The sequence below is a fragment of the Euprymna scolopes genome, chromosome 2 (genome assembly GCF_053919585.1).
Source record: "Euprymna scolopes isolate OS-2025 chromosome 2, ASM5391958v1, whole genome shotgun sequence".
Lineage (NCBI taxonomy): Eukaryota > Metazoa > Mollusca > Cephalopoda > Sepiida > Sepiolidae > Euprymna > Euprymna scolopes.
Window position 1 is genome coordinate 27,755,744 of NC_136483.1, and position 27,589 is coordinate 27,783,332.

Sequence of the window (27,589 nt, forward strand, 5' to 3'; positions counted from 1 at the left end):
CCTAGAACTGCCCATCTGTAGAACTCTGTTCTGGTGGTCTGTTTTTCAGCTGACTACAATATTGTTATCTTCAAGTTCAATGTAAACAAGTTCTTATTGAACCATTTTCTTAAATAATCTAATTATACCAAATTTCCACCACAAACGATTACTATACTACTGTCCCAATGACTACAATACATACATTAACCCTTATCCTCAAGTGGCCTCCGGGTCTTAACATGTGGTAACTCCTTTGCAAAAAATAAATAGTTTATAAAAAAAGAAAGAAAAGAAAAAACAACACTTAAACTTATAATATACTGTGAGTAAGATTAAAAAAAAAAATTACACTGAAATTTATGAACTTGTAATATAAATTAAGTTGAAGAATGACAAAAATAAAATATCAATGGCAATCATTTTCCACTTACCTGGTCCTGAAACAGGAAGGTCGGGTCTTCTGGTTTTCAATGGATCCTTTCGCACTTTCTCTTCTTGTTTACGTGTGCTTATTGGGCGCCCTTCTCGGAACATGGGCAATGCGTATGCTGAAATAACCAAGAAAAGAGAAGAATATGTTATACATCCAGAAAAATAAATTTACGTGGACATTTTTTGAAATTCATCATCATATTCAGCCCAACATCTATTTTACCTGCTGACATGTGTTGGATGGCTTTTAGAAACTGACTTTACAACTAACCTATCTCAGGCCAGGTCTTTATTTATCCTTCTTTCTCTCAAATTCATTCTTATTGCGTCTTTATGTGTTTTTTCCTTGGCCTTCACGTGCCAACAGGCCCTGCTACTTCAACTGTTGTACATCTAATTCTCATCCATTCTTTCAATATGACCATACCAACAAAATCTCCAACCATGCACACATCTATACTGTCCTTACTTAAGTTTCCTCCAAAGTCATTAAAATTAAGCCTGTCCTTAAAACTCACATTACATATTCATTCTCATATCATTTCTCTTCATGCAACACATGTCTTCAACCATCATTACTCTGCATACACATGCCTAATACACTCTTACCTCACAATAGTAATGCTCTATTGGTTTGAATTTACTCTATCCTCTCTTAACTCTTGCTATCATACCAGCATCGGTTTTTCCATGTGCATTAATCGTATCACTAAACTAACTTTTGAACAACATCAATAGCCTGACCATTCAAATATACCTTCTCAATATCCAAGTTCTCATCTGTTTCCATTGTCTTATATTCTTGCATGCAAACTGGTTATCATATCTCAATCAATTTGTAATTTCACTTGTCTAACCAATTCTTATAAGAACCACAAAAATAGAGATGGTCTTAACTACATATATTCATATTATATATTGTAAAATTATAGATACGGTTAAACCCTAGGATATGGTGGCCCTAGGATACAGTTTTTTCAGGTTATAATGTGAAATACAATGTTTTTCCGACCCATGGTTACGGTATTTGCCCTGCCCTATGATGTTATTTATAACGTTATTTGATGATATACATGTATATTATATACTGTACTGTACTTTGTTACTAATTTCTAAGGCCATCTCCCATGGTTCTACTGTAGTTTATATGTAAATGTGTATGCATGTGTAATGAAAAAATATTTTGTTCATTAAAAGTTCAAAGTTCATTATTGGTTAAAAGAAGAGACATGATAAACAATATGTATGGCAAAATCACGTTGATACACTAGTTTTTGTTAGATCTGCTAAAGTTAAGCAAAATTGAGTTTAGTCAGTACAAGATGAGTGACCATTTGAGAATATGAGGCATTGTAGGTCATCTACCCAGACTGGGATGTACATGTGACTGGAGATTGCATGTGAATTTAATATTCCTAGAAACATCATCTTTCAATGAAAGCTGGATGCTTACCCAGGACATATACTGCACCAGGTGTTACTAAAATAGTTATTAAATAAATAAAATTAAAGAATTAAGAAAAAAAAAAAAGCAAAATTTTATATTTTTATTTTTTTTTTCATCTTTCTTCCTCATTCTGACGTTACATGTTTTGTGAATAAGAAAGATGGGCATCAGTAACTGGATGATAAAAACACTGAATGAGAACCTTTACTACCCTGATATCAGAGTTGCAAGGATCAACTTCTCACTGCCAAGGCCCGAGAGAACCTAAAAAACTCTTCAACAAGGTTATATATTCAACTGAATTGAGAATAGTCCAGTTTTTCTCAGGACAATTTGTACAACGCGCAATACAACAGGGAAGGGATTAACTAATCGTGCACCTCATGAAGACCAAGTTTCCTAAAACTGTAATGGTCTTTGGATGCGTTTCCAGCAGACATGTTATGCCATCCCACATCTTTGAAAAAGGACTCAAATTCAATTTTGATGGTATACTGAATTGTTGTCCACTTTTGTCATGTGCTAATTGGAAATGGTTGCTGCAAGAAAGCCATACATGTGGCAACAGGACTCAACTCCATGTTAAACCTCTGGGAAAACCTAAGTGTCGTAGAACTTCCATGGCATCACTAGTCCCAACATCAACTAGCCAGATTATTATGAGGAAGTTGAATTGAGAAAGACACCAATCATAGTGCCTTCAACACCAAGGATAAGCTGATGTCAGGATCAAACTGGTTTTAAGAAACACCAGAGAAAAAGAGAAAATGGGAGAATAGTATCAGATATGCAGTTAAATAAGCTCCAATTTTTACATAAATCAAACTTATTTTAATACATTTTTTTTATAAGGTTCATTTTAACATAATAGAAGTCTGGAAGAATCAACCAATGCAGAATATGAAAATTTGGTATTTTTTGTCAACAAGTGTCCTATATTTTTTAGTGAATGTGATGTATGCTATGAATCGTGCCAAAGAATCATTTGAAATTTATCAATGAAAATATCAAATAATATGTATTGAATGCTTCTTTAATCTCACAGCAAAAAATAACCCAAATGTATTTTAAGATAAATCTTAAGTTTTAAAACATTTTTTTGTTAAACTGTACCAAAGAATATTCAGTTCTTATTTAAAATTCGACTTAAAAAAAAAAAAATACAGAAAAATCTTTATGATGTATGTACTTATCACCGAAGGAAGATTATTTTATATAGATAATCATTTTGTTTTTTTTAAAAGTTTGAACTATTTTAAGAGTAAATTGTATCCATTACAAGACTAATTTTGATCTCGATAGGTCGGATTGAGTTATCTTCCCCTTATAAAAATAGCAGAAAAAAAAAAATCTCGCATCATAATAAAATTTGATTTCCTGATTTAAAAGAAAATATTTGATGATGTGATTTTTTGAGTATGACAACTTCATTCTCTGATAGATACCGTTATCAAAGATTTGTCTGTATTTTTGTTTTTTTTAATTTAGTTGAATTCTAAATAACAACCGAATATTCTCCCATTATCAAATTATTAGGATATTTTACCAAATTATTTTATTAGATATACTTAATATTTTTGATAAAAGATGTCATATTTACTTATTTGTTTGTTCGTCTAATTTTGTTATTTTTAGCAAGTTTTAGCAACTTTATGTGCAAAAAAGATTTCCCAAATCTTTTTTGCCAAAACTGTATCTTGGTCCATTAAATTCTGGATGTGATCTAGTTGAATTTATGAATCTAGGATTTTTTTTTGAAATTTGGAAAATCTCTATCTTTCATTGTTGTCAAATTAAAACAAAAAAAATCACATATCAATCAATTTGCTGTGTATTCATTTGAAATTTGGGTAATCATTAAGAAAAAGGGGAAATTTATAAAGACTACTTACGCGTGATGATGTGTTGAGCTGTGATCATCTCAATTTGTTTAGTTTTACGTTCCTTCTTCACAACACACAGCATAGCACCTCTACAAGATAAAGAGACACAAAAACTATGCTTTTAAAATTATAGTAAAAAAAAAAAAAAAATGAAGCAAAATACAAAAAAAATGTAAAACAAGTTCGCATTAAATAGAAGTTACTATAGAACAATTGTGCAAGTCATTAAAGAGAAAAATGAATGTGTTGACATGTAAAAAACCTTAAGACTTTCATGGATAGTTTTGCATAAATCAAACAACAGATGTTGACATTAGCATGTTACTTCATAATTATTATCTATATTAACCTTTGTGAAACCTCATGTAAATAAAAATTGAGGAAAAAGTAATATAGTAATATCAAACACAGGTCATGTATAGAGTAAAACAAAATAAGAAAACTATGGCAATAGAAAAACAAATAATATAGTAATAGAATACCGAAAACTAACTGACCACTTCAAATGTCCAACTCCAACAGGCTTATCACTCCTCTGGAAAGTCAGCCTTGACTGCTTAGTCTTCTCATCTGAAATCTTTTCACTCCTAACTGATTCTGGCCTTTGTTAGTGGTTACCATTCGACCACCCAGAAGCTGACTACTCAAGATATCCACTGAAGACAACAGCTAGACAGTCTTAATTCAAAGCGGCTTAACTCCAGATAATCTTGGACATTGATTTTTCTCACATAAGTTGATTTCAGCAGGATTTCCTAGTCAATGAGATTTTTTTTTTTTTTTTCAAATAAAAAAAATCTGCTGGGTGATATTTTCAATTATCTCTGACTCCCTCACGCCTCACACACAGACACATTGGTCAAGCATCTTGGAAAGTTTGCCATTCATATGCACTACCAAACTATGGCACTCATCGCATGGTTACAAGACTTTCAGACAATTCTGTATGATAATTAGTTTAGGAATAATAGCTATCTTAATGCATTTGATGGCCATCTTGGGCACTATATTGAAAAAGCACATGATAGAAAATTTGGGAGATTTTGTGTCATAACCATCTAAAAAATCAGCTTGTTAAGAAGTTGAATATTATAGTTACTGCCATCTTGAAAATATTTTTTATAGTGATAAACAACAAGTATGTTGTTAAGTATTAAAAAACTTTTCTGTGTACAATGAATATAATTGCTCATTTTACCTGTGACTTTTCTTTTCATCATAATAAAGAATGGCATCACCATTTCCACAACCAACAACAATCTGGTTTAGTTTTGGATGCCATAAACAACGAATTACACTCTGGAAAAAAAAAGAAGAAAGTCAAATGAAATTGATTAATATAAAATATATAAAATATAAAATATATAATTGATATTTGAAAATGAAACTTAGAATGCGTGCAATGCAAAATCAAGATAAAGGATAAAACAATTCATTTATAAAAATAAGTTGGAATTTTTAAGTTTAATTATTAGATACATTGTTACATTGAGAAAATTGCCAAGACTTCTGCAAAGAAGGTGGGCTTCCTCTACCATGCTAGAAAGTTATTCACACCTGAGAGTATCCTGTATCTCTACAAAGCCACCATTCACCCATGCATGGAGTATTGTTGCCAGATCTGGGTTGGTGTATCTACCACTAGTCTCTTCCTTTTAAACAAGGCCTCAAAAAGAGCCTCCAATCTGAATAGATCCAACACTATTGCCCAAGCTCCAACTCTTGTCCCACTGTTGCATCCCTGTGCTTATTTTACAAGTATTTTAATTGAATGTGTTCTGATTCAGCATTTGTACCTCATCAATGTACGAAATTTTGACTAACCTGACAAGCAGGAAAATCCCACCCTGCTGAGGTCCCTAGATGTCAGAATGCTTAATACTTTATTAGTTTCTTCCAACAGACTGCTAGATTTTACAATTCCCTCCCTGTTTCTCGCTTCCCTGAATGTACTAATATACAGATGTTTAAATGTAATGTGAGCAGACATCTTGTGGCTCAACTCCCCAGTAGTCCCCAGTAGACATGATCCCAATTAGTAGCCCCTCACGTCTAAGCGGCAATACACTTGTTTTGGAAGGAAAAAAAAAGAGAGAGAAGAATTTGACTTCTAAGCTGGGTACTGATAGCCGCAAACATTTAACTGATTCTTATTTGTGTAATTAGAAACAATCTTTCATGTGAACAGAGATAGGTACCAGTGTTTATAAAACATTATTCTCCTTCTTTCTTAGCCATGAAAACGCACAGCTCTGTGCATCATAAAACTCTTCTCTTGACCTGCAAACCTCCCAGCGTTAGCAATGGCAAATGGCTTCAACAAGAAGACTCCCACACTCAACATGGTAATCAGCTGCATCCACATGGTTTTCTAGCATTGAAGCACACATTCTTACAAACCAAACATGAACTCAGCCTGCCCTTAAAAAATTAATACATACTTATGAACTTTCTCCTAAAACATTCGCTTAATAGAAACTTTTTGCTACAAATAGGACATCTATTTACCATGAAAACTCTCCAACCTTATTCTCCAAACACCTGAGGTTATATTCTCTTCTCCTATTTTAATATTAACTTTTTTAATGTTAGCAAAGATTGCCTAATAAAGTTGTTATAAATATTATAAATAGATAAATTTTCTAAAATTGAGGGCATATTTAATTTTATTAAACATATGCTTTTTATTCATGTTTTTAAAAACAATTTTTTTTTAACAAGTAAAAATGCTTGTCCTGCTTATTTTATATCATGGGAAGCAACTAACAGGAGCTGAACAAACAAGTTGAGTTGTTTCCCTTAGACTCAACACTTTTATACAGTTAACAGGTTTGATTCAGGTCGATTATGTATATTTCACCGGCTAGATATGATAAAATATCGATTTGGCAATGCAATGAGAATTCTAGAAGATAACTTTATGTTTAGCATTATCGGTTGAATCACTGGTCATGGCATCAAAGACATGTTTCGCGTTTTGACCTTCGATCTCATCCTGTCAACATTTGTATCTAAGAAAATATCAAAATTGTTTGAAATCCTAGCAATATAATTCATCCTTACCAGAGATTTAATATTCTTAGTTAAAAAGCACAAAACTAAAAGAAACTGTTTTTTAAATGCAGAAACTCCTTGACAATATGGGTGAGGATTTATTTTAGGTAAGATATGGTAGTGACATGGGAGGGCTAGACAGTCAGAAAGCAGAAACAGGTTTTTAGACAAATAACAGAGAAAAATAAAAGATTTGGTTCTTTTTATTACCTATATCAAATCTTAAAAAAAAAAAAAAAACAAAAAAAAAAAAAAAAACGATTTTGCTTCTATTTACTTGCTTATCCATGAGAGCAAAGTTAAACACAAAGTCTATTTTTTATGTGAAGGATATCCAGCTCCCCCAAAAGGACACTTTAGATAGTACAAAAATAAAAATGGCCCCAGCCAATAATATTTTTTCCTGACTGACAACAGAACAGATAGTACCCTTTGAACATAGCACAAAAACCAGGGAGTTTATCTTCATTCCTTTTATCTTTGTCTTCTATCTCTCTCAGTAAAATCTTATCTATGAATGTAAGTCAATTAAAAAAATATAACTACAAAAGCAGATTTGATTGTATTGCTTTGGTATGTCATGCTTTTTCTAGTCATTTCCAGGACAAAAAAAGAATTGCAATGAAAAAGATCAAATGAGGTCAGTTCTTTATAAAAAGATGGCCATTTGTTTTATCAAAATAAGCAGCATTTGAAAAGAACCCTGTTTATGAAAAAGCAAAATAAAGAAAAATTTGTACGAGGTATGTATCTGTGATGGAAATTATACACCAAAAATCATGTAAATTGATCAAATAGTTTTACTTTATACAAAATATCATTTTTAAGTGAATTTGAGTTTCCGATGCTCCTCTCTCCATGTTTAGAATGGCTTTCTAAAATCTCGCAAATTTGAATTATTTGGAGTTATCTCCCCTTTTTTCTTCAACAGTCGTTCCTCGTTTAGCCGTAAAATTTGATTTTCTTATTTAAAAATAAAACTACTTCATCAATTTATGTAATTTTTGGAATACAATATTATTTTTCCATTGCAAGTATGTACATCATACAGATGTTTCTCAATTTTGTTGTTTTTTCACAAGAGGGGAACTTTAGACAAACAGCAAATACTAAGCATTTTTGATAAATGACAGAAGATTGTTGCAAAATCTTAAAATTATAACACCTACAATTTACAAATAGTAGAGAGAGAATGTCAGTTTTTCTTGTTTAAAAATAAATATGAAAGGATATTTTTGCTAATTAATGGAAAATTTACTTATGTATAAAGAAATAATAAAACAATACAAAAACAATGAAAGCTGTTTATGAAAATTCTATGATACTTACACTTTGAGACACTTGTATATGAGTGACTGGTTTCAAATTGTCTCGCTCAAAGAACATTAATTTGCCCATTCCACCACTTTCTTTACCCACCGACACACCTGTAATCAACATCTTGTCATTTGGGCTGAATTGGCAGTCCGTTCTGAAAAAAGAACAGTTTTTTTTTAATAGAAACGCAGAAAAAAATGTACAATCAAAAGTAACCAAACTCTACAATAAATTCTCACATTTTCAATATATATGTCAGCCCCTTTAAGAAACTCATTTCTTATCGTTGAGCACTTTACAGTTGAAATAAAGTTGGTCACTTTAGCTGTCATGCGCAGATCATGATATTATCACCATTAGATCACTCTCACAGATGTTAAGATATTTAAAAAATAAATGTTTAAATTTCAACATATTTCTCATGGATGACGGTGGCCGTGTGGATTTTTTTTTTTTTTTTTTTTTTACACAGAGATCACCACTTATCAAGGCCCGGAAGCCACTCAGGGATAAGGGTTATTGCAAGTACATTATGTTAGTGAGGAGATTTGATGAAGTGTTTACTTAAGGGCGCGGTTCATTAGGAATTTGTTAACATTAGACTTGAAGACATCCAAGTTGTAGTCCGGAGGGAAGCAGGCAGACGGAACAGAGTTCCACAGGCGTACAGTTCTAAGAAAGAAGCTTTGTTCATGAAATCCGCGTTTTGATTTAGGCACAGATATAGAGTGGGGGAAATTTTTCACAGTCGATTCAGCTAGACGGGTGTTTTTCGTGAAAGATTGGCGAGGGGGGACCAGGGATTGGAGTTCAGACGAGCACCTGCCATGATTTGTTCCTTGCTAATGGAGTTAGAGATGGCTTCATTGCCGGGTTTGAATCTCCCGACCGGCGATAATCGTGGCACCATGCACTGATGATTCCCGAAAGGATGAAACACTACTGTCTGTAGGTATTTAATAATTATTATTAATTAATTATATAACAAATAAATGACAAAAATCTATATTTCAAATTTCAAGATGTTGATCATCTTGCCGTTTATTTCTTTAAGTAAGTTGAAATACACAATTAACAGCACCTGTTTTGTAGTGCAAAATCATTCATGTAATTATTATGTTGATTATTGAATTTACTTTGCCCTTAACTCATCAGAAGAAAAAGCACTTTTTAATTTTAAAAATTAAAAGAAAATAATGGCACATGGGCATGATTACAAAATCCGAAAATTGGAGAGAAGTTGCAATTACCTTTTTTCATTTCAAAAATGGTGTCATAAAAAATAAAAAATGTAATTGCAATTTCTCTCCAATTTTCAGATTTTGTAATCATGCCCATGTGCCATTATTTTTTTTTAATTTTTAAAATTAAAAAGTGCTTTTTCTTCTGATGAGTTAAGGGCAAAGTAAATTCAATAATTCACGTAATAATTACATAAATGATTTTGTGCTACGAAACAGGTGCTGTTAAGAATTGTGCATGTCAACTTAAAGAAATAAATGGTAAGAAGGTCAACATTTTGAAATTTGGAATATAGATTTATTTGTTTGTTCTTCATAAATTAAAGGATTGGTATAAATAAAAGGTAAAATATAATTGAAAAAACATATTTCCACGTAAATATATATATCTTTATAGAATTAGGTTTATTTATCTATTTGTATGTACAGAAATGACTCTTAACTGATCATTATGAATTTTGGAACACAACTGCTAGGCATAAGAGATGGAAATGTAGTTGAATTTAGTTTTATGCAAATGGAGTAAAATCAGGCAGAAGCAATTCATGAAAATTCAAAATTTTAATAATACGTATAAGACATCAATTAATATTTTGAAAAATTGCAGTTTCTTTAGAGTATTTTAAAAAGTTTTTAGGAGGGTCTAATTTGAACACAACCTTTTAATTTAAAATTCAAATATTTCAGATTTGCATTGAATTTGATCGTAAGTATTTGGATATCAGTGAAACAAAATTACCTCACTTTTCATTCTTTCTTAAGACTCCATTAAGTTTCAAATTTGAGAGATTTTCTAGAATTAAAATAATGTAATGGTAACACTGAAATTAACAGGAAATAGTAATCATACACCAAGGATGGTTTATAACGAGTAAAAGTTTTGTTTGGATGAACGAAAAACATGTACAGAAATATATCAGCAAGTTGACATACAAAATGTCGACATATTTCTATTACTTTTATGCATGCGCAAATTCATTCATAGCATGAAGTGGCTTAATTTTAAATCTTTCTTATCTATCTGTCAATAGCTCGAATGGTAGGAAATGTGGTTAGAGTGCTAAGTGTTTTCGTTTTGATTTTAGCTGATGGCAACCAAGTCACTTTTTTAAAACTTTTGAAATTAGTACTATATATATAATATTCAATATAGAATTGACTATAATAAAACATATGTAATCTGCATGAACGAAAATATATTTAAGTGCATTTTATGACCGGGCAAAGCCAGGCACCTCCCCCATTAGTCTAAAATAATCAAACGTGAAAGGTGCATAGACTTACACAGGAGAATAGTTAAGAAGATTTTCAGCAGTGGCAACAGGCATTTTAAAGTTTCTGATATCCCATAATTTGAGTGTATCATCACCTGCAATGAAAATAATAATAATAAAAAATAATAAAACTCTTGAATGCAGAAAATAGCCCAAATAATGCTAACTCATCAGAGATGAATTGGAATCAAATAACACTGTAAATACAATTAGAAAAAACAGAAGATATATTATACAAAACCAAGGAAACTGAAACTACTACTACTAAAAAAAAAAAAAAATCACACAGCTGACTTGATACTTGACAAATGAGCCAAAGCAAAAAACACAAGACAATGTACATAAAATAAAGTATTGTTAATAATCAAGCAAAAAAAAAAAAAAAAAAAAAAATTTTTTTTCTAATTCTAGCAATTTTTAAAACGTTTTATTCATCCCTAGCTAGGCACAATGGCATTGAAATGTAAGTGACAACTAAGAATTAGGGACCACATTCACAGAGGTATCCTAATCAGAGTTGTGCAGAGAGATGTTTGTTCACATTTAAATTTTTGCATGTTGGTAAAGTTAGGGAAACAAGGAACAGGTAGAGAATTCCAAAGGCAAGCAGTTTGAGAAAAGAAGATATTCAAGTAGAAAGCTCTCCATCATCTAAAGACCTTTATAGTGAAGGGTTGGGATTTTGTTGCTTTTCAAGTTGATTGAGGGTATTTATGCAGCAAGTTCACCAGTCACATTCAGTTGAAGTATTCAAAAACAAGCATAATCATGCAACATTATGGTGATGGGAAAGAGGCTAGAGCTTGGTAGACAGTGTGGGACCAATTAAGTTGGAATTATTATTTATGGCATTTTCCTTTGTACTTATCTTCTAAATTGAACCATTAAAAACAGACAAAATATTTACATTATCAAATATATAGTTTATTGAGTAAAAACCAACGAGAATTCATTTTTTGATAAATCTGAAAATTTTCTTAATTCCAAAATTATTCTCATATTTCAGCATTTTGAATGATGTGTCGTTAGTAGTAGGAACAGAATTGAGATTTCATATTTTTTAAAATGAAACACATATGGGGGGGGGGGGAGGAAAAGATTTAAAGGTTTCAGTGATTTTACAGTTTAGAATTCAATGAAATTTTTATTTTTTTATTTTTGGATATGTAACCATGCTGAAAAGAATTGCCTTCAACATTACTTGTTTTTCTAAGAGCAACAATCAACCACATCAGTTTACATCTTACCTTAGTCTAAATCCCATCCCTATAAATAGGATTACCCAATTTTTAAAATACAATTAGGATATCACAGTACATGTTTATGAAAGTTAACTCTTGATTTTCATATGTAAAAATTTTAATTTCTAAAGGAGAAAGAATTATTCATGAAACAGATTACAAATTATTACTTGTACATACATTCCCTTTCCACAATCTTAGGCCCCCAAAATTCAACTTGCAAAATTCAATATATATATATATATATACAATGTGTCCACAAAGTCTGACTACATTATGTAGCCAGACTTTATGGGCACCCTGTATATATATATAATATTATTACTATGATAATTTTTTTAATACCTATGGACATTAATGTTTCATCCTTTCAAGAATCTATCAATGCAGGGAGTTAGGATTACAGCTGGTTGGGAGATTCGAACCTGGCCACAAAACTATCTGATTCTATTAGCAAGGAACAAGTCTGGCTACATAATCTACATGGTGCCCACAAAGTCTGACTACATAATGTAGTCAGACTTTGTGGACACTCTGTATATATATATATATATATATATATATATATATATATATACACACGAAAAAAAAACATATACAGAGATTTAAGACTATCAAAATGAGTGCCCTGAAAAGTCCAATACTTTAGCTGCTAAACTACCATAAAAAACGTGATAGTAATATGTATTATCATTCTTGATAGCATTGATAATACTGGGTAACCTTTCTCATCTAAAATAATTTAACAATAAATTCTATACTAAATGTGTAATACATAATAAAAACAAAATGCATTTAAATTAAATATATAAAATGGAGAGAAATATTAAACATTTTATGTTGCACTAAAATATCTTTCCCTTTAAACAATGAATTTTATCAATTTTCATCAAAATTAGATTTATCCTAAATGTTTATTGCTGCTTTACAATAAGCAACCAAAAACAAGTTTAAATTTATATGATACTTTTAGTCAGTTGCTCATGACATTAAATGCTGAATTACCTCCCTTAGTATTATCTCTACAATTATATAAATGCAACTTTGTGTGTGTGTGTGTGTGTGCGCACGCGCACGCACATGTGTGTTCGTTCCTTATAGACTCTGAAATGGCTGAACAGATTTTCTTTAAAATTTACAGAACTTTAGTGTATAAGTCTGAGAGTGATTTTAGTTAAGTTTTTGTCTTAGAATACCCCTAGTAATTACTGAAAATCGATAATTGAAATCGTTATTTTAATTTATCTATCATCAGTAAAGCCATTTTTTCTATGTCATTGCTTAGCAACAATGATAGAACAATGGGCTGTGAAAATTCTACTGTGGGTAAGTTGATAGCATGTTTTTTTTTTGCATGACATGGTCTGTAGGTTCAAATTCTGCATGTAAATTTCTTAATTTTTTTTCATTAACTGCAAAAAATTTTATAAGACTTAAAAATTTATGTGTTTTTTAGCAGTGCAAAAGTAAATTATGCTTCTGTTTTTGAACGTCCATTAAATAAGCAACTGATCCTGAAGAAATTGCAAAGTCTACACACATATTTAGCGAAAATATGATTCATAGGTTTCTTATATGTTGGCTTAATAAAACATAGGCAAAGCACAAGTAGTATGCCTAGCAACATAAGGAATTTTTTGACACAGTTGATTAATTGTAAAACTATACAGCGACAACCACATAAATTCTTACAACGAATAGATAGTCGATGTTGATCCTGTGGTTTCTTTCGCATACGGCTCAAGAAATCATGCCCCCCCCCCAAAAAAAAACTCGCCAAAGTAGTTGGTTCTGAGCTGGAAGAATAGCTGCTAAGGGGATAAATCCGAGAAATTGGATTGTTGCTGGCATGTTGCATCCACTATGTGGGAGCTATGTTGATCAGTAAGGTGTCAATATAACCGAAATTTACTAAAATAATTTTAGGATTACAAAAAAAAAAAAAAAAAAAAAAAGAAAAAAGAAAATATTGTAATTACCAAAGATACAGATCAAAATAAGCATAAAAAAGACGTCAAAGCAACCTCCAAGCAAGGCCGGGTAATACTGCTAGTACACTATATATATAGTAATAAATATGCTAGAAGAATACCCATTCCAGAACTAATAAAATTAATTCTCTAAACAGAACAGTTTTATACCAATATTATATCCATGGAAAAAGGAAGCAGTTTTTGGTTGTTGTCCAGAATTTAACCTAACAGAACAAAAAAGGTACAGAAAAATCTTTATGATGTACATACCATCACGGTATGAAAATGCCATATTCCAAAAAATCATATAAATTGATCAAGTATTTTATATATATATATATATATATATATATATATATATATATATATATATATATATATATCTATAAAAACAGAGATGTGTGTGCCACAGACGATTTCTGATTGGTTAATCCAATAATCACATCTCCTAAAAAACTATGGTTCGTAGGCTCTTAACTTTACCATAAAATATTATGGCTTTATTTATTGTCCATCTTGGAAGGGTTTAATTTTTTCCTAACTTGCGATTTACAAATTACAAAAATACGAAACTAACTTACAATCTAACAATCGAACCTCCGACATCACGGCCGCCATTATGAAACTAAACTAAAAAAAAAAAAAACGCGTGTTCACTCGTGGTCTTTACATTTCGGGTTTGGGTGCAGTTTTCCATTGACATTAAAAAATGGAAATATTTAAAAAAAAAATATATTGTACGTACTCGTCATGGGATAAAGTTTTCCTACAGAAAAAATCACGTAATTTCATCAAGTAGTTATTTTTTTAAAGCGAAAAAAGAAAAAAAATCAACGCTACAAGCGAAATTAAACAGAAAGTTCAAGTAGGGGGATTTCCCTTTTTTTTTTTATAGCGAGGCCAAATTTCGCGAATTTGGCCTTTTTTTAAAGCAGTTTGGCCTTCAAAATTTCTGTTTGGCCATTTTCTTCACCGATGAAATAAAAAAAGCAAATAAAAACAACGCAATAAAACTTTTAAAAATACGGCACACTTTTGTTGTTCTTGTTTGTTTTTTTTGGTAATTTTCCTTATTTTTTTATTTTTTCAAGATAATACTATTAAATGGACACTATTATGCCAAATTAGCCCCCCCCCCAAAAAAAAATACACAAAAATTCGAGATTTAAGGTTTTGACGAGATAATTTAGCGAATTGTCCGGACTATTGCGAGATAACCATCCATTAGTTTTTCCTGAAATTTTGCCACAAATTGTATTTCATTACATAGATGTGCATAGTAACAACATTTTTTTGCCGAAAATTCCCATTGCGTCTCCAGATTTCATCGGTGAAGAAAAAGGCCAAACAGAAATTTTGAAGGCCAAACTGCTTTAAAAAAAGGCCAAATTCGCGAAATTTGGCCTCGCTATAAAAAAAAAGGGAACTCCCCCTACTTGAACTTTCTGTTTGGTTAAGAAATTTGGCGATTAAGTGGTCAATATTCAACGATTTGACCTTTGAGAACTCTACCAAACTGCTCCTACAATTTTGGGTCTAAACAGTAAACACGTGATATTTATTAGATATAGATTCCTTGGACATGGATCTAACTTATTAACTTTACTTGATCCCTAAACAATAAATGTTAAGATGTCATAATAGGGGTAAAAGTTTAAAAAAATTGACCGTTTTTTTTTTCTCAGCATTAACCTCAAAACACCTGGGCAACGCCGGGCATCGATTGCTAGTATATCTATAAAAACAGAGATGTGTGTGCCACAGACGATTTCTGATTGGTTAATCCAATAATCACATCTCCTAAAAAACTATGGTTCGTAGGCTCTTAACTTTACCATAAAATATTATGGCTTTATTTATTGTCCATCTTGGAAGGGTTTAATTTTTTCCTAACTTGCGATTTACAAATTACAAAAATACGAAACTAACTTACAATCTAACAATCGAACCTCCGACATCACGGCCGCCATTATGAAACTAAAAAAAAAAAAAACGCGCGTTCACTCGTGGTCTTTACATTTCGGGTTTGGGTACTTGTGCAGTTTTCCATTGACATTAAAAAATGGAAATATTTAAAAAAAAAAATATATTGTACGTACTCGTCATGGGATAAAGTTTTCCTACAGAAAAAATCACGTAATATCATCAAGTAGTTATTTTTTTATAGCGAAAAAAGAAAAAAATCAACGCTACAAGCGAAATTAAACAGAAAGTTCAAGTAGGGGGATTTCCCTTTTTTTTTTATAGCGAGGCCAAATTTCGCGAATTTGGCCTTTTTTTAAAGCAGTTTGGCCTTCAAAATCTGTTTGGCCATTTTCTTCACCGATGAAATAAAAAAAGCAAATAAAAACAACGCAATAAAACTTTTAAAAATACGGCCCACTTTTGTTGTTCTTGTTTGTTTTTTTTTGGTAATTTTCCTTATTTTTTTATTTTTTCAAGATAATACTATTAAATGGACACTATTATGCCAAAATAGGCCCCCCCCACCCCAAAAAAAAAAAAAATGCACAAAAATTCGAGATTTAAGGTTTTGACGAGATAATTTAGCGAATTGTCCGGACTATTGCGAGATAACCATCCATTAGTTTTTCCTGAAATTTTGCCACAAATTGTATTTCATTACATAGATGTGCATAGTAACAACATTTTTTTGCCGAAAATTCCCGTTGCGTCTTCAGATTTCATCGGTGAAGAAAAAGGCCAAACAGAAATTTTGAAGCCCAAACTGCTTTAAAAAAGGGCCAAATTCGCGAAATTTGGCCTCGCTATCAAAAAAAAGGGAACTCCCCCCTACTTGAACTTTCTGTTTGGTTAAGAATCAAGATGGCTGAATTATTAATTACTCGCTTATAAGACTATCATTACACACAAAAAAATATAGATTTATTTTTGGGTAAAGTTCCCCCGGGTTTTCCTTTCACTTGAGTAAATAATGGCCTTTTGTTATATATATGGCGTACTATTATCCTTATATATATGATGTTTATGTTTATAACAACATCTTAATACGGCGCTGCTGATCCATAGTCGTTTCGACTGACGGATGCCACACACATGTTTATTATATAAGTGTCTGTGTGTGTCTGTGTGTCTGTTTGCATTTCCCTACGCTAAAACTCTGTCAATTTTAAGCCTAGAGATTCGAAATTTGATATACAGGGTACTGAGATTTGGGAAAATCGATGTGATAGGTTTTCGACAGAAATTTGGCGATTAAGTGGTCAATATTCAACGATTTGACCTTTGAGAACTCTACCAAACTCCTCCTACAATTTTGGATCTAAACAGTAAACACGTGATATTTTAGATATAGATTCCTTGGACATGGATCTAACTTATTAACTTTACTTGATCCCTAAACAATAAATGTTAGGAGGTCATAATAGGGGTCAAAGTTTTAAAAAATTGACCGTTTTTTTTTTTTTCTCAGCGTTAACCTCAAAACACCTGGGCAACGCCGGGCACCGATTGCTAGTATATATATAAAAGATCGATTTTTAAAATATTTTTAACAATTTTAATAGTTAATTGTATCCATTACAAGGCTGATTTTGATATCGGTAGTTTGAATTAAATTGTCTACCCGTATTTAAAAAACAACATGGCAGATCAAAACACAAACTCACACTACTCATAACATTTCATTTTTAGTTAAAAAACACCCAAAAAATTACTTAGTCAATTTACATGATCTTTGGAATATGACATTTTGTTCAGTGACGAGTATGTACATCATAAAGATTTTTCTGTATTTTTATTTTGATTAGGTTGAATTCTTTATTTTCATGCTAACTGCATTATTATTTGCCTGCACAATCTGTTTGTTTTCAAATTACACAAACGATTGCAATTGAGGGTGTTGTCTGCACAATTGATGCTCAAATTGTTGCACATGTAGATGACACTCTGCTTGATGTTGAAGTTACTTTGTCTACCCTGGTGTCCCGGACACTTGCCGCATCTTAAATACTAGATAATGATGATAGTGGTAGAAGAGGAGAAGGAGCAAAGTTTCTTCATTAAAAATTATGCAGTCCCAAAGAGATAACAATATTCTTAGTGACATCAATATTTTGTTTCAATTTTTCCTTAATTCTGTTTCCATTTTTGGTAAATTCGTTTTTTTTTTTTCATTTCTGAAAAATTCTGTTTTTCCAGAAGAAAATAGCAATCTATATTCTATAATTATGTAAATTAAAATAAAAACAAAATTCAAAGTTTTATTACATAATTAAAGATATAGCAGCTATCTTCAAAAACAGTGTTGCCAAAATGAATATTTGTGCTTGATGAATCTTTTGTCGTCACCAGAAAATCAATAATCACTTTTTTCTCTTAATGTAAAAGCATTCTTTAAATGTTTTAGATTTCAGCTTTAAAAAAAATAATCAAATATTTGTAAAATTAAGTTTTTAAGTTAAGAAAATATCTACATTATATTTGTATTCATTACATTTTGAAAGAATTACAAGATTTCATGAGAAACCAAGTTCTCTTTCAACTTAACAATTCCATGCAAGATTCTAAGAAATTGGTCTTCCTATAATCTCAAATGTAATTGAATTATAGGTGTTTACTCACCTCCTCTTGAAGCCAGGATTCTGCCATCATATGAGAAGCAAAGTGAGGATGTATCACTCCCAATTGTATGTGCCGTTCTGTTCAGCATGCAAGTGGTTATCTATATAGAAACAGAAGCAGAGATTGTTTTATTTACCTCCTCTTTAAAAGGTCAGACGTAAGGTCAAGTGTTGGTTTGGTGAAAGTGTTTCTGTGGAATGAACTGGATTCGAACTTAGCATACTAAGGTTTTCAGATCATGTCGTTAACTTGAAACATTATTACAGGGTGGAACAATAAAATTGTCACTCTAGAAAAGACAACATGATTCCATTTCCATTTGATGAAACCGATTTTCTTTTTTCGTTACAAACCATCCACTAGTTGATCAGTTATGTGCAAATTTCAAGCGCGATATGAGCCTTCTATCATGTCTGAAAGTGACACAATGTTCAACGAGCAAGATCAGAGATGTGCCGCTATACAACTCATGCTCTCTACCAAAATCCAAGTTATAACAACAGGACCATTGCCAGCATCCTCAAAATGCAAATCTGGACGGTTCAACATTTGAGGGCACAGCTCAACACATCGGATGATCCACGGTTATGGTCTTTGGTGTGGTTTCAAGTGAGGGCCACATCATGCCACCTCACAACTTCAAAGTCAGCTTAAAAGTCAACACCAAAGTGTATCTGGATGAAGAATGTAGTGATTACCTGGTGCAATCAGGTAACCGTTGGCAGACCTTGGGTGTGGCAGTAGGACTTGGCGCCGGCTCACAAGTCCAAAGAGACCCAGGCTAGGCTTGAGAAGGAGTGCTATGACTTTGTACCCTTCTTTCACTGGCCTCACTCCTCCTGACCTGAACCCGCTGGACTACTTTGTTTGGTCATACGCCGAGAACATCACCAATATGACCTCCCACAACATCAAAGCCAGCCTGATCACTGCCATCTGCTGAGCTCCTGCCGGCGCTTGTGGAAAATGTAGGCTTCCAGTTCTGAACCTGTATCAAGCTGGTGATTGAGGCTGAAGGTGGCTACATTGAATAGATGTCAGCTCTAGTACATAATCAAGTTACCTGAATTGATTTTCTCAATAAAAGTTTTAAAATAAAACTGTAGTGATGTTTTCTTTAGGGCGACAATTTTATCGTTCCACCCTGTACAATAGACAAAGTGTGTTAGAATGAAAATGGAAGGAGTAAGAGTTATTATCAAATTTGACAAAAATACCTATTTTAAAAATAGGTTTATATATAAAATTCTCGTACATAATTTTATTTAAGCTATGTCTACGTGCCACAAATTCTGACAAAAAATTCTTCAAAAGTGTTTTGCAATTCCCTATCTAGATGTTCAAAATACTCCATTGTATGTTGAAGCAGTCTATGAGATATACTGGAATGCAACATTAAATGATATAAAATAATAATAGTTACATATAATAATTAAGTATGAATGTGGATATGTAAAAATAATAAAAATGTTAAAAACAGTATTTTTTACACAGGAGATAGATTAAGCATATTCATATCAAAAACCCTTTTTTCTATTTATTTAAAAAGAAAATACAACTTTCTTATATATGGGTTGTGGAACTGCGTTCATCGGCAACAGATCTAGCTAATTTGCATAATTTTTAAACATTCATTTTAATTAATTCCCTATTAGTTTTTTTCGGTTTTCTTATGGCAGGATCATCTTTAGTTAACTATTACGTGTAATTATATTCATGCAGATATTCTACATGATTTATACTTGTGCAATATTTGCATAAAAACGTTATAGTAAACACAAAACTCTTTTTATATAGATTTATGTATATGTATAGTTTTGTTTTATTTATGTATATGTATAGTTTTGTTTTAAAAATTTTGCCTACCCAACTTCTTTGTCAGTTTTCGGTCTATAGACATGAAACTTAATATATAAGGTATTCGAACCCATGCAAAACTTTACATTTGGGTTTTAGCCCGGGAAAATCGGTACAAAAGCATGCAAATTAATAAAAAATGAAAATTTCCAGGTGAAGGTTGTATGCCGGCATTACGAATATGCATGCATAATGTAGTAGCTAGTGGTTAATGTTTTAATTTTTAGCCTTACAGCAAACATGTCTTCATAACTCAAGCATTAATGGCGAAAGAAAAAATAAATCATAAGCTAAATATTTTGGTTTCGATTCTCGGTGGTGATGCACATAATTTAAAAAAAAAAACTTTTTAAATCATTACTCTATATTGGGTCCAATACAATATAATAATAAATATGAAATCTGCATTAATCAAAATATCATATTTAAGCATATTTTATGATTGGGCAATGCTGGGCACCCTGCTAGTAAATGAATATTTCTAACAAAGAAAACTAATAGTTTAAGACAAGAAAAATACACAAACCATTTTGTATTTGTAAATTTCTGCAATGAATTGATATCGATTTTAACATGGTACAAACATTTGAACAATGTCATTTTATTCGGTACTTCTGCATCGTTGTGCAAATATTTTTGTCTTTAATTTAAAAGAGTAAGATAAGGGGAGATAAGTCAAAATTATCTTTTTTCTACATTTTGTTCAGTTAAACTTCATTTCAACTACCTACTTTTTATTTATTAAAATTGGTTTATTAATTATTTGATGTTTAATTTCAATAAATCCATTTAATTTTAACACATCCGCAGAAGTTTTACTTGATTTTGTATTTATCTTCCACTTTCACCACCTTCTAAAGAATGTTTGAATTATCTCCTTGTCACTCTTTCAAATTAAAGACAAACATATATACATGTACACACTGACATAGACAAAAAAAAAAAAAAAACAAAAAACCTTGATCCAGTATTAAATAACAAAAAACGATTAATATGCTATAAAACAAACCAATTAAAATGCGAGTTTCCAAATTGCCTCCACCTTTCTCCTCCTTTTCTTTGTATACTTACAAATTTCCTGTTACAGTCCCATAGTTGAATAGATCCATCCTGACAAGCTGCAGCAACATAACGTGCATCACGTGAGTATGTACAAGCTGTTGCATTGGTCTTCCGTCCTTGTTTATTCTTGGTTTTTATCACGACACGCTGGCTGTATTCATTGCAAATGTCCCAAAGACGAACGGTCCTAAAAGAACAGAATCACAGTATGAAGTAGAAGTTTTATTTTTTCAACATCTATTTATTCTTTGTGTAGTTGTATTTTTAATGTGCTTTTTAATATTTCATTCTTATTTAAATTTATCTCATTCCCACGAGCATCTCTGTAACATGAGATGAAGCTGAATTATGAGTCTTATTGAAGTTTATGTTTTCATCCTCATCAGCATGTAAATTGCAGATGATTATTTCTATTCATTTGCATAATGTATATCTGCCCTTATTTGCAATATTGTTTATAACACAATAGCAAATTCTGGTGCTTGTGTGATGATCTTTTAAACCAGGGGTCAGCAACTCATTCAACCATGTGGACCAGATCGTGTCATAATAACGAGTCATGGGCCAGATGAAAGCCATTAATGACAAATTATGGAAAATTACCTACGCAGACTCTGGTTAACCTGTATATTTGAAACTATAATGAAAATAAACATTGGGAAATCAGAAAAAGAAAAAAATCTAAAATTAAAAAAAAAACACCTAAAAAAATTAATTTTTCTTAAGAAATGTCAAAATACTTCAAAGTGAAAAGAAATTAGTGAAGCAAAATGGATGAAATTATGACATGTATGTTTGAAACTGTGATTGAAAAGATAAAAACATGGTCCATTGAAAGATTCCAGCAAATTACATAGGGTAGATACAGGAGTAAGCAAATGTTGAAAGAATGAAATAGAAAATCGATTGGGACAACAATGTTCCTTTAAAGCTGTCCACACCTAATGTCTCTTGCCGGGCAGATGGTCAAATCGGCTCTCAGTTTTTGTTTTACATTTATTTTTTAAAACTTTTTATGCAGAAATGGAGGTGATTGAATTTTGATAATGTCTTTGCAGTCATAGTATTCAAATTAGGTTGGGTGGATCAGAGAAAGATAGCAGTAGGCCATTTGTTGAATTCGAAAGCCTCATCTCTCATGTTAAAAATAGAGTCATTGGTAATCAGGCTCACAGGCTAGTCAAAATACCTTTGCAGGCCGTAAGTTGTCGACCATCATTTTAAACCAATGCATTTCAGGTAAAAACACTATTATATATTATATGTTATGTCAAAATTAGTATAAATTCCAACAATTATGAAAAATGATTCAAAAGAAAAATAATTACAAGTAAAAAGAAAAATTATTGAGTTTAGCAATTTATAGAGTTTTATTGTATGTATTAATGTAGGAGAGTTTGCAAGGTCCAGGGGGAGATAACTAATGGATAATTTTGACTTAATAAATATATACCACCATTTTTCATTGGAAAGTAATTGTGACTGATTTTTTTTATTTCAAATACTTGAAACACATAATCTACTGGAAAATTTTTCATAATTCTTTGAATTTATACTAATTTTGAGATGACACATAAGCATGTAATAATGTTTTTACATGAAACGCACTTGTTTAAAAGATCACTAATCAACACAAGTGTCCAAATTCCTACACGCTATGTTAAGAGAGATGTCTTGTGTCAACTTAGAAACACAATGCTCTTTTGAACTCTTTTGAAGCTAAAGAAGAATTTTCTTTTTTCTTTTAAATGTCTAAGTATATAAGAGTTTGTGATTACTGTCCCAAAACAAATGCTTACCTATAATGCCAAAACTTTAATAAAATTCCGGAATTCTCACTATATTAAAAACCAATAATGCATAAAACATTTTTATGATGTATGTACCAATCACAAAATGAGAAGATCATATTTAAAAAATCACGTAAACTAATCAAGCAGTTTTTTTTTTATACACAAAATCATTTTTTTTTAACAATTTTAAGTGATTAATAGTAAATTGTAGACATTACAAGACTGAAAACAAACAAAAAACATCTCAGAAGTTCGAATTGAGTTATGTCCCCTTGTTTTAGCCAAGGTAGTGGAGAGAGAAATTTCAACCTCACTTTCTCATAAAACTTGATTTTCTTAGTATATAAAAAAATACTTGATCAATTTATATGATTATTGGAATATGATATTTTCGTTCCATGATAGGTATGTGCATCATACAGATTTTTCTTTATTTTTACTTTGCAATATAGTGGGGAATTATGGACGAGAACAAAAATGACTAAACATTTGTGAATTACTTTGCCATATAAAAGTTTTCATTAAAAAATTATTGGACAGCAAAAAGATAAAATTAAAAATACTTAAATATAATAAACTTAATATTTAAATAAAGACTGGAATTCTGCCAGAATAATCATTAATGAAGAAACAAATAACTAAAGAATAATTTGTTTCTATTTCTACATTTATTTATTTATATTTTTTTTTTTTTTACACAGAACCGCTTTGATGTTAAAATATAAATGATAAAACATTTCATATTTTTTTCTACATTTTGAATTTTTTGTATAGCTGTTTTTGATGTTATAACATATATGGGAATTTTTTGTATAGCTGTTTTTGATGTTATAACATATATGGGAACTTAGTTCTCCACACGCGGATACACAGACGCAAACGAAGGATCTTAAAGTAAACACGATTATCGCCCTTCAACTCTGGTAACACCATGCCTTTCCACCAGGGGGCGATACAGCTTTGTTGACTTGCGTTTTATGTATTTCATCCTCTTTTCTCTCAAACTCTCAACAGGTGAAGATGTGATGATAATGCACTCCGATCTAGTCCACTTTCTTGATCTTGCCGTCGACCTCTCATCAAAATACAACAACGCAAGTAACATTACTCATAATCTCTTCTCACTGAACTTTTATTATCTCTGCTTTTATTTTATCGTATAATGGCATACCACATGTTTTCATTATGCAACATTTGCTTCTTTCAACTACTCTTACAACATGGAGGATGGGATTGCCAATTACTTAAGCAGGCGAACCTGTCCTCCAGACATAAATGATAAAACATTTCATATTTTTTTTTACATTTTAAATTTTTTGTATAGTAATATCTCGTCTCCTTCAATAATCAGTGAAAAACTTACCCATCATTTGCACAAGTCATAAACTCTTGACGATCTTTTGGATTCCAGCAACCAGAATTCAACATGGCAACATGACCCTAGAGAGAATTTGAAAAAAAAAAAAAAAATAAAAAATTGAATTAAATCCATAAGAAAAATTAATAATTTATTTATTACACAACAACCAGAGACAAATTTATTTTCTTATGGGTTGTTCAACCTTATCATTGTGCCTCATATTTTATGAGCTCCTCAATTGTATAGAATGTCCTAATTGATTTCATGAAAGGTAATAGCATGATCTTTAACAACATCTAGTAGTGAAGACACAATTTGCAAAGGTTCATCCTTTTGGAATTTTGAGATGTCTACAAAAACCCATCGCATAATGGATAAAGTACTAAATAAAATTTACTTTAAGTAACATTCTTCTGGAAATTGAAGGTTCAATTTTCAGTGTAGGCAATACTAAGAATACAATTGTGAATAACTTTACACCTCTATTCAACCATGACTGACGGAACAAGAGCATACTATGACTGTGGAATAAATAGAAGGTTTCATTCAAAATTTTGTACAGATTCCGGAGTTCAATAGAAAGATTCCCAAATTCAACAAAATATACCTGAAGAAGGCTAGAGGTTACATCGAAGGAAACATTGTAAGAATAACATTCAAGATAAGAACAGCAGTGTGAATAATACAAATAATACAAACTCATGCTAGTTCAGAGTTGTCCTGTTTGAATCCTATCTATAGATTAGAAGAGTAATATCTGTAAGAATCTTAGTTATGTGTTAAATAGAATATGTTCTGGACATGACATGAAACTGCATCTAATGAGATGAAGCCCCAATTTAGGAAGTTTTAAGTTAATATTTCTTAGTACTAGGACTTGTATTAGGTTGAGAAGAAAATTCTTGCAAAATTTTTAATTTTGATTTCAAATAAGTTTTCCTTATAATACCTTTATTTTATACATCATTTTAAAGAATGTTTTTTCACTCTATCTAATTGTTTAAATTACAATCGTTTTAAAACAATTGTGTCTTCTTTTCAGAACGTTGAATATAAGATGGAAGAAAAGCAAATTCACACAATTTTCTTATTTCAATCCAAGCTAGGCTGAAAAGCTGGTGAAAAAGCTTGCGATATTAAAGAAGCGTTTCGTCCAGGAACCACTACTGAACGAACACCACTATGGTGGTTTAAGAAATTTTGTGGTGGCAACAAGAGTCTTAAAAATGATGAGTATAGTGGTCAGCCATCAGATGTTGACAACGATCAATAAAGAGTCTTAGTCAAAGCCAATCCACACACAACTGTTTGAAAACTTACTTTTGATTTAGACGTAACGTATACAACGATTTCTAACTACTTGAGAGAGATAAAAAAAGACAAAAAAAAAACTGATAAATTAGAACCTCATGAATTGAACAACAACCAAAAGAAATGCTGTTATGAAGTATCATCTTTCCTTCTTTTATGTAACAAGAATGACCTGTTTCTCAACTGGGTTGTGACTTGCTATGAAAAGTGGGTTCTTTATGACAACCGGCAACACTCAGCTCAGTGGTTAGATGCAGACGAAGCTCCATGACACTTCCCAAAGCCAGAGTTGCACCAAAAGAAGGTCATGTTTGGTGGTCCGCGATTGGTCTCATCCATTACATTTTTTTGAATGCAGAGAAGTACCGTCAACAAATGGATGAAATGCATCAGAAACTTCGACAACAACATCCAGCATTAGTCAATAGAAAAGGTCAAATTCTCCTCTACGACAATGTCCGACCGCATGTTAATAAACCCTGCAGGAATTGAATGATTTGGGCTATGAAACTCTGCCTCATCCACTACACTTTCCAAACCGCTCATCTACCGACTGCCACTTTTTCAAGCATCTCAACAACTTCCGGCGTGAGAAATGCTTAAAAAACCTAAGCAATATCAAAACCGACTTCAGCGATTTCATCGCCACCAGAACGCAAGATTTTTAAGTTACTGGCATAAATACATTTGTTTTGCGTTGGCAAAATCGTGTTGATTCTGATAGTACTTATTGTGATCAATAAATGTTTGTTTGTGCCGAGATATGTTCATCTGAATTTGAAAGTTAAAAACTGCAACAACTTTTTTGTCAGTCCCGAGAGTCACCAAACTTTTGTATGCCACTACTAAGTGAAAAGATAACTTCAGCATTTATTTCATCACAAAAGCTAACAATCTGATAAATCTCCATCTAGTGATAGTTCTGTCAATAATGTATTCGTTGACAACAATCAGCTATAGTATAGCAATGCAGCTACAAACAGCTATGTATGACGCAGCTTTTATCTTCATAAGCGGTTTCTACATACAAAAATCTGTAAAGTTCTTTAACTGATTATGCGTGATGTTGTTTATTGTTATATGTTGTGAAGTCATAATCTTCATTGAGGAGATTTTCCTACAACTAATCAAGTGGACACATTAAATAAAACTGAAAAAAAAAAAAACTGCACTTATCTGTTTTCTTCAACCTGTGGATTTGTCTAGTATTTTGACACACATTTTTAATTTGCAAATTTGATCATAAATGTTGACTGAAAAACTGAAAAGCGTTTAACAATGTTAACTTTTATTGCTGATGTTGACATTATCCTATTTTCACACCCATTTCTTATTATATGGATCACCGAAGTTAAGCAATGTTGAACCTGGCCAGTACTAAATGGGTGACCATTTCAGACTCCCCAGTGCTGTATGTGCCCTCTGCTTATCTCAGCATTGTTTTCAGTCATCCTGGACTGCTCCTTACCACTAGACACAAACAGTGCCGATTCAGGAGAGGTGTGGTTGGAGATTATGCAACTCTTGCCTCACAATTACATGCGCAGCTGCCCCTACAGGGGGTAACCTTTGTCTTTCTAGATTGAATGGAGGCATCATGATGAATTTAACCACAAAGATTGTTAAGTGAAAGTACAGAATAGTTACCAATTTATTTTTTAACCATACAGCTCAAAGTGGTGTATCTGCTTAGTCTCAAAAGAGTATCCTACCAGGCATAAAAATCTCCTTTCAGAGGTAAGATGGGTTTATTGCTTATTGCTTGAAGTTCCATCATT

The 27,589-nt window shown here is 31.7% G+C and overlaps 1 protein-coding gene across 1 annotated transcript in view; it reads right to left on the bottom strand.

The window, feature by feature from the left end:
• LOC145290240 (WD repeat-containing protein 70-like) overlaps positions 1 to 27,589 on the bottom strand; it is a 79,226-nt gene that overhangs the window by 21,264 nt on the left and 30,373 nt on the right. Inside the window, exons 8-15 of the mRNA XM_080136470.1 lie at positions 24,504 to 24,580; positions 21,357 to 21,534; positions 18,429 to 18,528; positions 10,641 to 10,725; positions 8,128 to 8,269; positions 4,943 to 5,043; positions 3,754 to 3,833; positions 414 to 530 (exon numbers count right to left, since the gene is read on the bottom strand). Of these exons, the coding sequence (XP_079992596.1) occupies positions 414 to 530; positions 3,754 to 3,833; positions 4,943 to 5,043; positions 8,128 to 8,269; positions 10,641 to 10,725; positions 18,429 to 18,528; positions 21,357 to 21,534; positions 24,504 to 24,580 (880 nt within the window). The remainder of the gene's footprint in view (positions 1 to 413; positions 531 to 3,753; positions 3,834 to 4,942; positions 5,044 to 8,127; positions 8,270 to 10,640; positions 10,726 to 18,428; positions 18,529 to 21,356; positions 21,535 to 24,503; positions 24,581 to 27,589) is intronic.